This window comes from Notechis scutatus, chromosome 1 (genome assembly GCF_049901735.1).
Source record: "Notechis scutatus isolate UNSWTSFEM ecotype Mainland chromosome 1, rNotScu1.2, whole genome shotgun sequence".
Taxonomy (NCBI): Eukaryota; Metazoa; Chordata; class Lepidosauria; order Squamata; family Elapidae; genus Notechis; species Notechis scutatus.
The window spans coordinates 26,673,397-26,686,717 of NC_142009.1; the positions used below are offsets into that span (position 1 = coordinate 26,673,397).

Sequence of the window (13,321 nt, forward strand, 5' to 3'; positions counted from 1 at the left end):
GGAATGCTCTAGTCCAGGGGTGTCCAACCTTGGCAACTTTAAGACTTGTGGACTTCAACTCCCAGAATTCCTCAGCCAGCTTTGCTGGCTGAGGAATTCTGGGAGTTGAAGTCCACAAGTCTTAAAGTTGCCAAGGTTGGACACCCCTGCGTCTAGTCCCTTAGGTCAAAACTCCCTCTTTTTGGTTATCTTTTGCTTCATTCAGTGCTCTGTTTTCCCTTTCCCCCAATACTGTAATACCCCATACTAACACCAATTAACATGACAAAAACAGAAGGCATTCTGGAAAGCAGGGACTCCTGAAAACCTCGTGTCCTCTGCTCCTACTCTGTCCTTTCTCTATTGGGATCAAACTAAATTCTGTTCCAAATGCTAGCCATCCAAATGCTAGCTGAAACTTGAGAGAAGCTTTACGGTAGAGATGGTATTCAGCAGGTTCTGACCAGTTCTGGAGAGCCGGTAGCAGAAATTTTGAGTAGTTTGGAGAACTGGCAAATACCGACTCCGAAGGGCGATTTCACGGTATCCTTCCCCTGCCACACCCACCAAGCCACGCCTGCAGAACCGGTAGTAAAAAATTTTGAATGCCACCACTGCTTTACTGCTCCCTTTTTGGAGGCAATTTATTTTACCACACGGATGCCACCATATGTGAAGAAGCTACTGCCTCAGCATTGTAAGCCAGATGTACACAATGGATCTGAAATGTTGGTCCCCAATAGCAGAAGCACCACTGTAACTTCTGAAGGAGGCTCACCTCAATTACATTTACATGCCACTCATCTTCCTGTCATGTGACTCAGTGCCTGCATTGTTCCTGCTTCCAGTGCCATACTGCACCGAGTAGACAAAAGATGGATGCCTCCCTGTTCCTTCCCATTCACAAGCCATCTTTGGATCTGACTCCAGCCCCACAATCCTGCCTGACTCTACTCATAAACCAATAGCCATATATTGTAGGTTTTTCTTGGCCACATACTTCGAACCCATAAAGTAGATTCAAAGGAAATGTCTTTTGATACAGTGAAAAAGTTCCACCCTTACAGTAACACACTTTGGCTACAGAATGTTAGCTGAAACATAGTTTACTCAATTATCCATTTTTCCGGGCTCACACAATACCCTGAAATATAAATTAATCACAAAGCCTGGATTAGCTTCTTTGTGATTAGTATGTCATGCGAACATAGTCTAAATATAGCTAAGTTCTCAACTTAATTGGATCTCTCCGAAAACAGCAACTGAATGCATTTTGAAAAACAGATGACTGGGTTTCGTCTTCCAGACAAAAATATGAGACGGCACTAAGCCCTGCACACCGGCCCTGGGAGCAGCTCTTTTTCAACTGTAGTTGGGAGATCTTTCTGTCTCCTGGCTTTCAAAGGCACATTCACCATATTGAAAAGCATATTTGCAAAATGCTTTGGAACAGATTCTTCTCCTTGCCAAATCCCAGCAGCCAAAAATGTTTTGCCTGAATTGCAAGACTTCACACCTAGAGAAGAGGGTGAGCCAGAAGGTTCAGCATGCAAGTATTCATGGGGCAGCTGGAGCAGCAAAGCCAAATTCTCTGGGGACCAGCTAGGTAAACCAGTAGTCTTGGGCACATCTTCAGCTTCAGTAATATAATTGCCAAGATGTTCCTTAGCAATGGATGGCAGAGAAAGAGCTTGACCCCTTATTTTGTCTCTTTCTTGCCAAATAAACCCCCCTCCCCACTATTTCTCTTTTCAACTAGGTCGGAGATGCAATTCAAAACCATGCAGGATCCTCAAATGAACTTTATGTGTTCGGGGGACATTCTTCATTGTACAAGAGAGGGAACTCCATTCCATTTGACGCTGCTTCCCTCGGGACTTTGTGGCTGTTGAACTTTGGCCAACAGCTTAGTGATATACCTGTCTCTCAAGCCCAAGGGTTACAGTGAAGGGCAGTTTGGAGAAAGGAAGTACTTCCCTAGCTCTTGGGGAATACAGATGGAAGGATGAGTTATTAGCTCCTCTATGTACCTCAGCCTGTCAGGAAAGCTTAGAAGCTGCCTTAAAGTATACCCAAAAGCCCTTCCATTCCAGTAATATGAAGCATATGTTAATTACTTTGTAGGCTAAAAAATATATTGTGTTGCAGATGAAGTGATCCAGGCACATGGCATGGACACAAGCACAGGGTAGGAACCTCTCATTTGTCTTATCATGGCCTGAACCGCCAATCCTGGAATTTCATGCAGAAATTAGCTTTTGTGTTATCATCTCCTCCTAGATTGGACTGCAAGAAAGAGCAGAGATATAACTGCATGAGGGTTGGTCTCTGGAGATAGCTGACAGCAGGAAGAGAAGCGTTAAAATGCAAGGTCTTTTCAGCTGCAAAAGACATGCAGGGCAATTTGAAGCTGGCTGAAAGCTGGTGTTCCTACTCCTGAAGTCGGCACATCTGTGCATAGAGGAGCTACTATGAAATCAAGCAAACCATCTCATCCAGCATATCTCATGGTTTCTAGAATGGCAGGAGAGGGAAATAATGTTTTAAGAAAGGTTATATGCTTCAGGGTTGGGCAGAAGACAGAACAGGATCTAAACGGCAGATTTTTGATTCTGACAAGTAGACCAAATACATTGATTATGGTAATGATTTTGTACTTTCAACAAGGTAAACAGCCTTTGGAATTGACTCCATTCTTGGTGACTATGCAGACTTCTAGTTTTCTTGCAACTCTATGTAAATGGCATTTACTAGGCATCTACTAGGTTTAGCTAAGTTTTTCTGCTCATCTACTATACATGATGGAGGCAAGTCATGACAGAGGAACCTAAATATGATCGCTGAATTGGAGAACTTCTGTTCCAACCAGGTATGCCTTGCATTGGTAAAATGGTTAAACAAAATGGTTAAAAATCCTCCAATTTCTGATTGTAGGTTTTGCTGTGGCCACAATAATCCAAGCTTTGGATATTTGTCTGTGTGTATTTTTATAGCTACAGCCAACTATTACAAAAGCTAAGGAGCACTTCATTTACCTAATCTGAACCAACAAAATAGGACAGATGTAGAACATCCTATATAACTGTACAAATTGGGTTTTTAGAAAAGTGAAGCTCTTGGTCCTACAACTGGTGTTTCAGATCTTCAAAAACAATCAGTTGAATATTTGTGCATGACTTTCTCTTACCCCTAAAAGGCAATATGGAAATTGTAAGCCTACTCCCTGGAGAACCAGTACACCTAACCAGCTCAGTCAGAGTTCACTCCAAGGCTACTCCACATTTCCCTCAGAGCGAGCTTCTGAAAGAAAAAGGGAATCACTTATGGATAGAAAGGAAGGAGGGGTTTCTCAGCCACCAGAGCAGCAGACTGGCTGGCATTTGATGTTGGAAAGGGCATTAGGTGATAGCAGTACTTGCTTAAAACAGCTTTCTTCCGTTAAGCCAAGGGTGTCAAACTCATGGCCCACGGTCCAGGTGCGTCATGCGTTGGCCACACCCACCCCCAGTTTAGCAAAAGTCATGATATGTCACATGACAATGTGATACCTGTTTGACCTGCAAGTTTGACACCTGTGCACTAAGCCATCATGTAAGGCAACAACCACAAAGCCACCTGTTCTGAGAATTTCTAAAGATAGCTGCCAGATGCTGGACCTCAGGACCGGTGTAAGACCCACTAGATTGCTCATGATGAAAATTCTCATTTTAATGCCCATTTCATAAGTGAAATTGAGCGCACAATCTACCAATTCTATACCATCCTCACTGAAACAAGCCAGCTGCACAGGGCATGGTGGTGATAATGCTCTAGTGGTGCTCTCGTTCATTTTGATAGAGCTGACAGAGAGAAATCTCCAGCTGGATTGACCTTGTGGGTCAGACCTATCCATTTACCACTAAACTATCTTTAATGGTACCCGCGTCAGTTGCCTCCTGGAAGCACCACCATCTGTCTCACCGGCACTGTGTGACATGCATTCACAAACAACCCAAGCAACCTGCCATTCACAGACAAAGAAAGCATTCCGAAAAGGCAAGAGGGGCTGCCTCCACATCAGAATCCACAGCCAGCATTCATCTCCGTTACTTGGTGAAGAAATTCAGCTGGTTGCAGGTCTGCTCCTGGGGGACTTGAAGATCACAAATGTAACTGCCAGAGCATGATAAGGTGTGAACAATGAAGCCCAGGTAGAGAATGGGGACAATTCACAGGAAGGCGGCTTGCATTTTCAGAAGCCATTATTCAGAAAGCTTTCTCATTGAAACAGAGATGAGGCTCTGTCCAGTTAGCACTGAACACCTACAGAAATAGGACATGCAAATTTAAGGAGATGCCCCTGCCCTGCCCTGCCCTCCCCCCCAGAAAAGCCACTGTGTCTGTTGGAAGAAGACTGCTCCCCTGCAATTGTTGTGTTAGTCACAGCTTCACAATGGTGGATGTGTCAGTTGGATCATGCCTCTTCTGAAGGATGTGGAGACGTCTTTAGAATAGGAGCTCACACCTTGTTACCTGTATCAAGACATAGAGAATCTCATAGGATGCCTGTCCTATAAGAGAGACACACAGAGAATTTTAAATCTGACTAAAAATTAATTTAGCCAACAGTCAATTTAGCCAACTCGCTCTTTTTTGGGTCTCTCTGCTACTGTCAATGTTCTTTTGTAGAGAGCCAAAAACACTAAATGAGGCTTCAAACAATTTTCTGTTTGCGGCATACACATGCCACGTGCATCTCCTTAAAAAGCTACAGGCATTTCAAATTGTTTCCAGATCATGGTCCCAGTAGGTGATTCCTTGAGGGCTCCAGGACCCACATGAAAGAAAAATTCCTTTTGAATCAGCACTTCACTGGAAACGCAGTGGGATCTCTTAGCTGACGGCAAGAGTAGAGCACAAAGCATTTTAAGCAAGATGGGCATAATTCCACTAAGTGCTAGTAGACCTGTAATAGTGAGAGTGTAGAACTCATCACAGTGAGGCCTCCAAAATTAGGATTTGTTACATTCCCAATCCCTCTCCCATCCCATCCCCTTTGAGGTAGCTGCCAAACAGGATTTCTATCTGACTATAAAAAAGAAATGCTGAAAGAGGCATCTGATTCTTCTGAATGAATTCTGTCAGGCTACGCCTAAACCACACTAGCTTTCTTGGCAGCAGAAAAAAACTTCTGGGTTCTGTGAAATCCAAAGCTTGCTACAAAAGGTAACAATTTGAACTATGTGTCACCTGTACTATGTGGGACAGTTATCACTAAGATTGTCCACATTCATTATATAGCTCTGGTGCAGAACATATGCTTAATGTCCACATGAGTTTGCTATTGTTAGTGGAGTACACAGCCTCCAAATCTGCCCCTGCATTGACAGTATTCTATCTTCCTAAACAATATTTAAAATATGAAACCTAGTAAGCAATACTCACTGGAAACAAATATTGTTGACTTTTAGATCATCAGCCAGGACCAAAGATCGTAAGTTATGGACATTGCTGGATTCTTAGCTAGACTGAGAACAGTGTTAAACCTGGGATGGTATGGGTAATTTATGTCTACAGTTCATTCTGCCATGATGAAGAGTGACTCAACTTTCTTTTTAGCCTAAATGGGGCTAAAAAGGCTCAGAAGTGACCTCCAGTAAAATGTCCACATGAAGTGGGCAATAAACATTGCAAGATCCAATCTGAGTTGATCACCGGGACCAGTGGTTTATTCTTCCGAGCTTTTGGACTTGTGCTGGAGCCCATCTTCAGGGAACTTCTCTCTACTGGAATATGTGCTTTGGGCTATTCTGTGAGTCGTATTTATGAGGTGCCTTCCTATTGGGTGATTGGTGTATTGATAGCTGGCTACTGGTTGTTGTTTCCTTATGCTGCCAAGCCCTCGGCTCCTAAGTACCTGATAAGTTGGTGATGAATCAGCCCAAGGGCTTGGCAGCACAAGGAAACAGCAACCAATCACCAGCCATCAATACACCAATCAACCAATAGGAAGGCACATAAATACTCTGTGGCAGGATATTTGCCCCACCCCACCTACATTAACTATTCTGCTATTATCTTATTCTCTGTCTATCTATGAAGAGAAAATGGTGGCCAATGTAAGAATTCTTACATAGCTGTAAGAATTAAAATGGCTTCTGCTTGTTTGGAACAAAATAGCCATACACTTACCTAAACCTCTGGCTGGTCCAGATTTTTTTAAATTTAACCTGCAAGAAACAAAATAAAATTTGGTAAAGCCAAATATCATTTGTAGAGTTGTAATTGCAGGAATGTTCCAATCTCGGATGGCAAACCTCAGATAAAGAATGTTTCCAAGCAAATACAACTCAGGTAAACAAAGTCACTAATCTAAAGGAGGATTGGAGAGAGGAAGTAAACATATGTTAGACTATAACGAGTGATAATTAATTGTATGGATTACTGTGCAAAACAGTAATGAAAGTTAAGCAGTAACCAAAGTTAACCAATGATGGAGGATAACTAAAAATGTGTATAAATGCAAGACTAGACTCCAATAAAGATCATCATGATTCAGTTGTTCATGATCAAACAACTTGACTGCCTCGTTATTACAACAAGTGGCGCATAAACAGGGACCCTCTTACTTCGTCCGGCAAGGATTTGGTGCACCTTCAACCCTTTGTGGTTTCTTCAACGTTTTGGTTTCTGTAAGTATGGGGTCTTCGCTTTCTGAGGAACAAAGGAAGTATGTAGATGAATTAGGCTATTTGTTGAAGAAAAATAATACTGAGGTACCACAGAGAAATCTCTTAAGGCTGGTCCAGGAGATTGCAGCTCAGTGCCTATGGTACCCAGAAAAGGGGTCTTTAAAATTAACTGATTGGGAACGTATAGGGAAAACATTGCACACTGAACCTCGAGCAAAAATAGAAGTTGTGTGGCATTTATGTAGGCATGCAATTGAAAAATTTGGTCACAATGAACTTTCTCTTTTAACACCTCCACCTTCACGTTATACTAATGCTGTCATTTGTCCCCCTTCTTCACCTGAATATATGTCTTCAATTCCCTCAGCTCCTGTAGATACAGGGCAAAAGCCTCCTGACTCTATTGTTCAGTCTTCTTTTCAGAAAATGGTAGAGACTTGTAAAAGGGATACCTCTGTCTCAGGAACAGAACTTGCAGAATTACTGTCTGTTTGTCCAGTACAATATCGTCCTGGTCAGGGGCCACAGCTTGGACTGCAAGTAGCAGAATGGGAGGGTCTGCCTTATCAGATCTTAAGAGAGTTAAAAAAGGCAGTCACAGACTATGGGATTAGTGGTAATTTTACAAGAGGACTTGTAGAAGGAATAAAAAATGGTTATACAACGATCCCTGAAGATTGGAAGCAAATATTTCGCATGATTTTAACATCCATGCAATATGTGGTTTGGGAGAGTGAATATATGAGACATGCTCAAGCTGCTGCTTTAGGAGGGGGAGGAGCATATACAGTTGAGCAGCTATTTGGTTCTGGACCATTTGGTACAATTCCTACTCAAGTTGTTCTTCCTCCAGCTACGTTAACTATTGTTTCTGAATGTGCCTTTCGTGCTTTTCTTAAGGTACCCCAAGCTGGAGAACCTGGAGCAAATTTTTCAAACATTCGACAGAATGCCAATGAGCCTTATGCTGACTTTGTTGAGTGTCTGTCCAAAGCAATTAGACAGCAGTTTTATCATCAGGAAGCTGCTGGTGAACTTCTTCACCAGTTAGCTATTGAAAATGCTAATGCAGATTGTAAAAGAGCTTTACAGCCATTAAAGGCTACTGCTCATTACACTCTGGCAGATATGCTGCGAGTCTACCAGGATATTGGATCACAAACTTATAAAATGCATATGTTAGCAGCTGCTATTCAGAAAGGACAGCGACCAATTGGTAACTGTTTTAAGTGTAAGAAGCCTGGCCACTTTCAGGACTGTCGTTCTACACCTTCTATGCTTCAGAATCGTCCTTCTAAGAAGTGCCCTATTTGCAAAAAGGGTCATTGGGCCAATCAATGTCGGTTTCGGTTGGGAAACTTGCCAATGGGTGTGGCACCCACCCAGAATCCAAAGCGTGCCTTTCCCATCACTCTGACTCCTCCAGCAGTCTCTCTCACTCCTCCCCAGCCACAGCTGGTAGCGCTGGGATCGATTTAATCACTCAAGAGGAAATTGAGTTTAAATTTCCCATGGAAGTTAAAATAGTTCCATCTCAATTTAAAGGTCCTCTTCCTTCGGGATTAGTTGGCTTAATTTTGCCTCGTTCTTCTGCACACAAAAAGGGCTGTTTTGTTGTGCTTGAGGTAATAGATTCAGATTACACTAGTATCCTCATGATTCAGATTTGGGTGAATCTTCCTCAAGTTCTTCCTTGTAATTCTTCTGTTGCTCAATTGCTTCTTCTTCCATATGAAAATCCATCTCCTGGTATAGGTAATCGTTGGGATGCAAGATTTGGATCAACTTCTTTATCTGTAGGCTTACTTCATCAGCTGAACTCCTCTCATTAACGCTCTTCCTTAATAAACAACCATTTCAAGGGTTATTGGATACTGGAGTCGATGTTACTGTCATCTCCTCTTTACAGTGGCCAGTACAGTGGCAAAAAACGACAGTTTCTTCATTGTGGGGAATAGGAGGTTCTACAGCTGCTTGGCAGAGTGTTCAAGAAATTAATGTTACAACATCTGCTGGTAAGTCCTTTTTCCTACAACCATACATTCTAGATATTCATACTAATATTTGGGGCCGTGATATCCTTTCTCTTCTTAATGCCCATTTGATTCTTGATGATGGCTCTTCCTCTTAAATGGCTCTGTTCTACGCCGGTTTGGGTGGAACAATGGCCATTATCAAGGGAAAAACTCGCTGCTTTACAACAATTGGTTCAAGAACAATTGGCTGCTGGTCATATAGAACTTTCTACTAGTCCTTGGAATACTCCTGTTTTTGTTATAAAAAAGAAAAATGGGAAACATAGAATGTTGCACAATTCCTCCATTCCAATTCTTCCTGAATTACAAGTACAGAAATCATATACATTAGTACAATGGCAAAAATTACTTGGCATTATTAATTGGGCACGCCCATTCTTCTACATTAAAACTGGTGATATGTTGCTCTTATTTCAGTCTTTGAAGGGAGCACAATCACCAGGAGATCTAGTTGTATTAACTGATCTTCAAAGAACATGCCTTCAAGAAATATTGAATAGGTTTAAGCATCGATATGTGGACAGGATAACATCCTTAACAATAGGACTTTGCTTAGCTATTCTTCCCACTACACCCTTACCCACGGGATGTATTTATTCTAATGTGTCCCCGCAAGCGGTCAACATTCATGAATGGATTAATTTGTCAGCTACTCCGCCTAGAAACATTTATCCTTATCAATCAGCATTAGAGGATTTGATTATTAAAGGTCGTAAACAAGCCTTACATCTTACATGACAGGATCTCATTAGCATAGTTTTCACTCGTACAAAAGTTGAACATGAGCATTTGATGATGATTTCAGAATCATATCAGATAGCCTTTTCTCAATATGTGGGAAACTTGTTGTATTCTTTACCCAAGGATCCTAGAATAGTGGTTACTACTACTTTAAATCCGGCCTTTTCTTCCATTTTTGTGCGAAATCCTATTTCTAAAGCTCTTACAGTCTTTAAATTTATTGTCTCACAACTACAATCTATTTCACACTCCTGGCTATTTTCTACACCCCCTATGCAATTGAATTCTGTCCGTTGGCGTTACTTGAAAGTTAGTCAATTTACAAGGGGTCTGTGTTTCTGTTGTCACGCTAAACACACTTGGCTTCATAATTGGTCTGATTATGATGCTGCTCAGCACATATTAAAAAGGCTAGGGAATTATAGTTATTGTTCTGACTACTATTGGTTGTCAGGTACCTTTAATTCTTCTTTGCATGGAATTAATATAGCTCCTGATATGTATCCTGACAATTTTCCTATTTTTAATGCCTCTGATCAATCTAATACAGGATCAATATGCGCTGGTTGGCAGCTTAAGGATCCTAATATGTGGTTCTTTTTTGATAAATATGCTACTAATGTTCATCCTCAGAATTATCAATGTGCAACTATAGGTTATTTTACTCTACCTGTTCAAATAGGCACGCTCCCATCAACTCGACAGCGGCGTTCCTCTCTTGGGCCTACATGTAATGATGAAGTCATTATTGACACACAATTGTCTTCTGGTTCTACATTTGGCCGTGCATTGGCAGGGGCCATTACAGGAGTCCTTACTCTAGGCTCTTATCCTGGCATAATTGCTCAAGAAAACAGACGATCTATTCTTGGTCTCACCTGCAGACTTGAAAAATCCATCAAATGCTACCGTTGCTATTATTTGTGATTTGCAGCATGAAATAGAAGACTTAAATCAAGATGTCTTACAGCAGCGTTTTGCCACAGACTATCTTTTAGCCTGTCAGGGAGGGTTCTGTACGTTAGTTGGACACCGTGGATGTGCTGTGCATTTTCATTCTTTGAATAAAACTATTGAGGATGAGCTTGCCAATTTACAATCATACATTCAAAATAATATCCATGCTCATTACTCACCTTTTGAGTGGCTAACCAATTGGCTCCCTGATTGGTCTTGGCTCAGACAGTTTTTCTTTTATGCTATAATTATTATTATTGTACTAATTGCAACCTGTTGTTTTATTCAATGTATTCCCAATTTATTCGCATTGTTTCGTCCTGCTTCCCCCTCTCTTAATCCTCTACAATTGCGATACATTTATAAATCTTTGAATCCTCCATTTAAAATAAAAAAACGATATGTAGAGTTGTAATTGCAGGAATGTTCCAATCTCGGATGGCAAACCTCAGATAAAGAATGTTTCCAAGCAAATACAACTTAGGTAAACAAAGTCACTAATCTAAAGGAGGATTAGAGAGAGGAAGTAAACATATGTTAGACTTTAACTAGAGATAATTAATTGTATGGATTACTGTGCAAAACAGTAACGAAAGTTAAGCAGTAACCAAAGTTAACCAATGATGGAGGATAATTAAAAATGTGTATAAATGCAAGACTAGATTCCAATAAAGATCATCATGATTCAGTTGTTCATGATCAAACAACTCGACTGCCTCGTCATTACAACAATCATTTTTATTTTCATGTTTTTATTTTCATGTTTTTATTTTCATGTTTAAAATGTGAACATTATATGTCTCTGGAAGAAGCATATGTATTAAGTAATACAAACTTAAAAATAATTAGTAATCCAAAGACAAATCAGGCAAGCTAAATTAGTAGTGCACTGTTCAGTAAATTCCACTAATAATAAGGAACTATGAAATGTGTAGTGAAAGAAATATGCCAATAGGTGAGCAAAAAGGTGGGCACAAACATATGAAAGTCAACCACATCTGTGACATCCTTGGTGTCCCAGATCCTTTTGTTGGTCCAGGTTCATCCCAGATGAAAAGACTTTGAACTAACATTGTAAATGCTTCCTTTCCCATGCCATGTGGTCTCCATCCATATTAGGCTTTGTGAAGCTATTTTTGTACCTTACATCTATTAAGGTCGATTAAACCGAAATGTAAGAAGTTAAAATGGCAAGCCATCTAGCTGATCATTACAAACTAGATGCTAAAAGAGTCGTTTGTGGGGCCCTCTGCTGCAGCTGGCAAATATACATCCCCTAGCAACAGGACCAACTCATACCTATGGCAATGTTGGGAACAAGGCAAAGTGTGTCATGTGCTCTTAAATTCAGTTTTCTGATTAATCATTGACATGTTCTAAATTTGAAGTGTGTTAGGTTTTTTTAGCACATTTCAAAACTTGCTGTATACTTGTTTAAAGGAGTCATGACAGCTTTGCTTTTACCTCGGTCCTTCCCATTCTGCATCTTGTCCTCCTCTTCCTCCTCCTCACCTCCTTCCTCTCCCCCTGCGACACAAAAAAGCCAGCGGCAATGAGAAAAAGTGAGGGGCCAGCAAGGGAGCAGGGAGCTGTAATGGCAGGAGACTTAAGAAACTCTGCTACTCTTTCCATGGGTGACTCAAGGTGCAATGCCTTCTTCAAGATGGCATGACCAACAGACAGAGAGGGTCTGGATCTCAGGTTCTATCTGGGGCCCAGAAGCAAAGAACTTTCAACCAGATTGGGAGAATCAAACATCATTTTAACAGAAAACAGAATCCTGAAATTAAAAGAACTGAATGGTACATTCTACAAAGGATACATTACAGACCTCTTAAGCTTCCTGAGCAAAGGTTGCATCAAATAAATTAAACAAGATTCTGAAGATTGAGTGGATTCATCCAATAGGAAACGCTCTGTACATACCATGTGTGCTGGTTCAAGTTATATTGTAAAATTTATTTCTTAAAATGTGCACTATGTAGACACTTTCCTAAGTACAGGGCAGAAAGGAGTTGGGCGATGAGCTGGAATATATGTAGAATTTGGTGGATATAAAGTTGGAAAGAACAAGAAAAAGGAAATATCTCACAAAAGGGGAACAAGACTGTTATAAAGAAAAGAGAGGCTGTTTTTTCAGAGTAATAAGAGGAATGTACAAGTGCAACTTTATTGCCTTAAATTGTGGACTATATTCCAAAAATGAGTATGGCTATTTTAGGCTTCAGGATTTTAAGAGGTTCCTTAAACCTGTATAAGTTTTAAAGAGCTGACTTTGTAACTTGAATTGTCTGTAACTTTTAAAAATGAAAAAAGGGGGCTAGATTTTAGTTCCACCTATTCTTGGGGGCTCTGGGGGCATTATAAAAAGAGGGCTACCTTTATTTGCACTGCTGCTGTACATCCAGCATAGGGCATGGAATTGACACTTATCTGGCTTTCTGAAGTGGGCAGAGGTGTAGATTACTTGCTTTCAAGGCTAATCAGCTATGTTTGCTTAGGAGCATGGAAGATGTCATTTAAAATGACCTATTAAAATAAAAAGACCTATGGCTTTTATGCAAAATCCTTGAGGCGAAATTGTAACTAATCTGCTTTTTATTTTGTAGTGATGGAAGGGCTGGATTTAAATCATATCTCCTATTGGCTTCCCTGGCTGAGTCTAATGAATCTACTTTTTGATTCTCATATGGGCTTGACTTCTTTTAACAGTCACTCAGGATGCTATAGATCAGGAAAAAAATCAGATTATACAGATGGAAGGTTTCGAAACCAGGCTCAACAAAGTTACAGAGAGTTGGGAAGCATGCTGTTGTATCACGGCTACTTTAGTCATAAAATGCCCAGCTCAACATTAGCTGTTGGGGAGTCTTAACTCCAACTGTTTCTCTTGATTTACACAAATGAGAAGGGGTTAGATACTTTCCAGGATATCCT

At 40.7% G+C, this 13,321-nt stretch overlaps 1 protein-coding gene across 10 annotated transcripts in view; it reads right to left on the reverse strand.

Annotated features, from left to right (window-relative positions):
• Positions 1-2,867: 2,867 nt before the first annotated feature.
• DTNB (dystrobrevin beta) overlaps positions 2,868-13,321 on the reverse strand; it is a 120,494-nt gene continuing 110,040 nt past the window's right edge. For 8 of the 10 annotated variants that reach the window (XM_087959494.1, XM_087959479.1, XM_087959486.1 and 5 more), the window contains 3 exons: positions 11,849-11,911; positions 6,151-6,188; positions 2,868-4,491 (listed from right to left, as the gene is read on the reverse strand). In XM_087959494.1, coding sequence (XP_087815620.1) covers positions 6,184-6,188; positions 11,849-11,911 — 68 coding nt within the window. In that variant the 3' untranslated portion in view covers positions 2,868-4,491; positions 6,151-6,183. Of the gene's footprint in view, positions 4,530-6,150; positions 6,189-11,848; positions 11,912-13,321 lie in introns of all 10 variants that reach the window. The other 2 variants (XM_087959444.1, XM_087959469.1) reach the window with 2 other exon arrangements.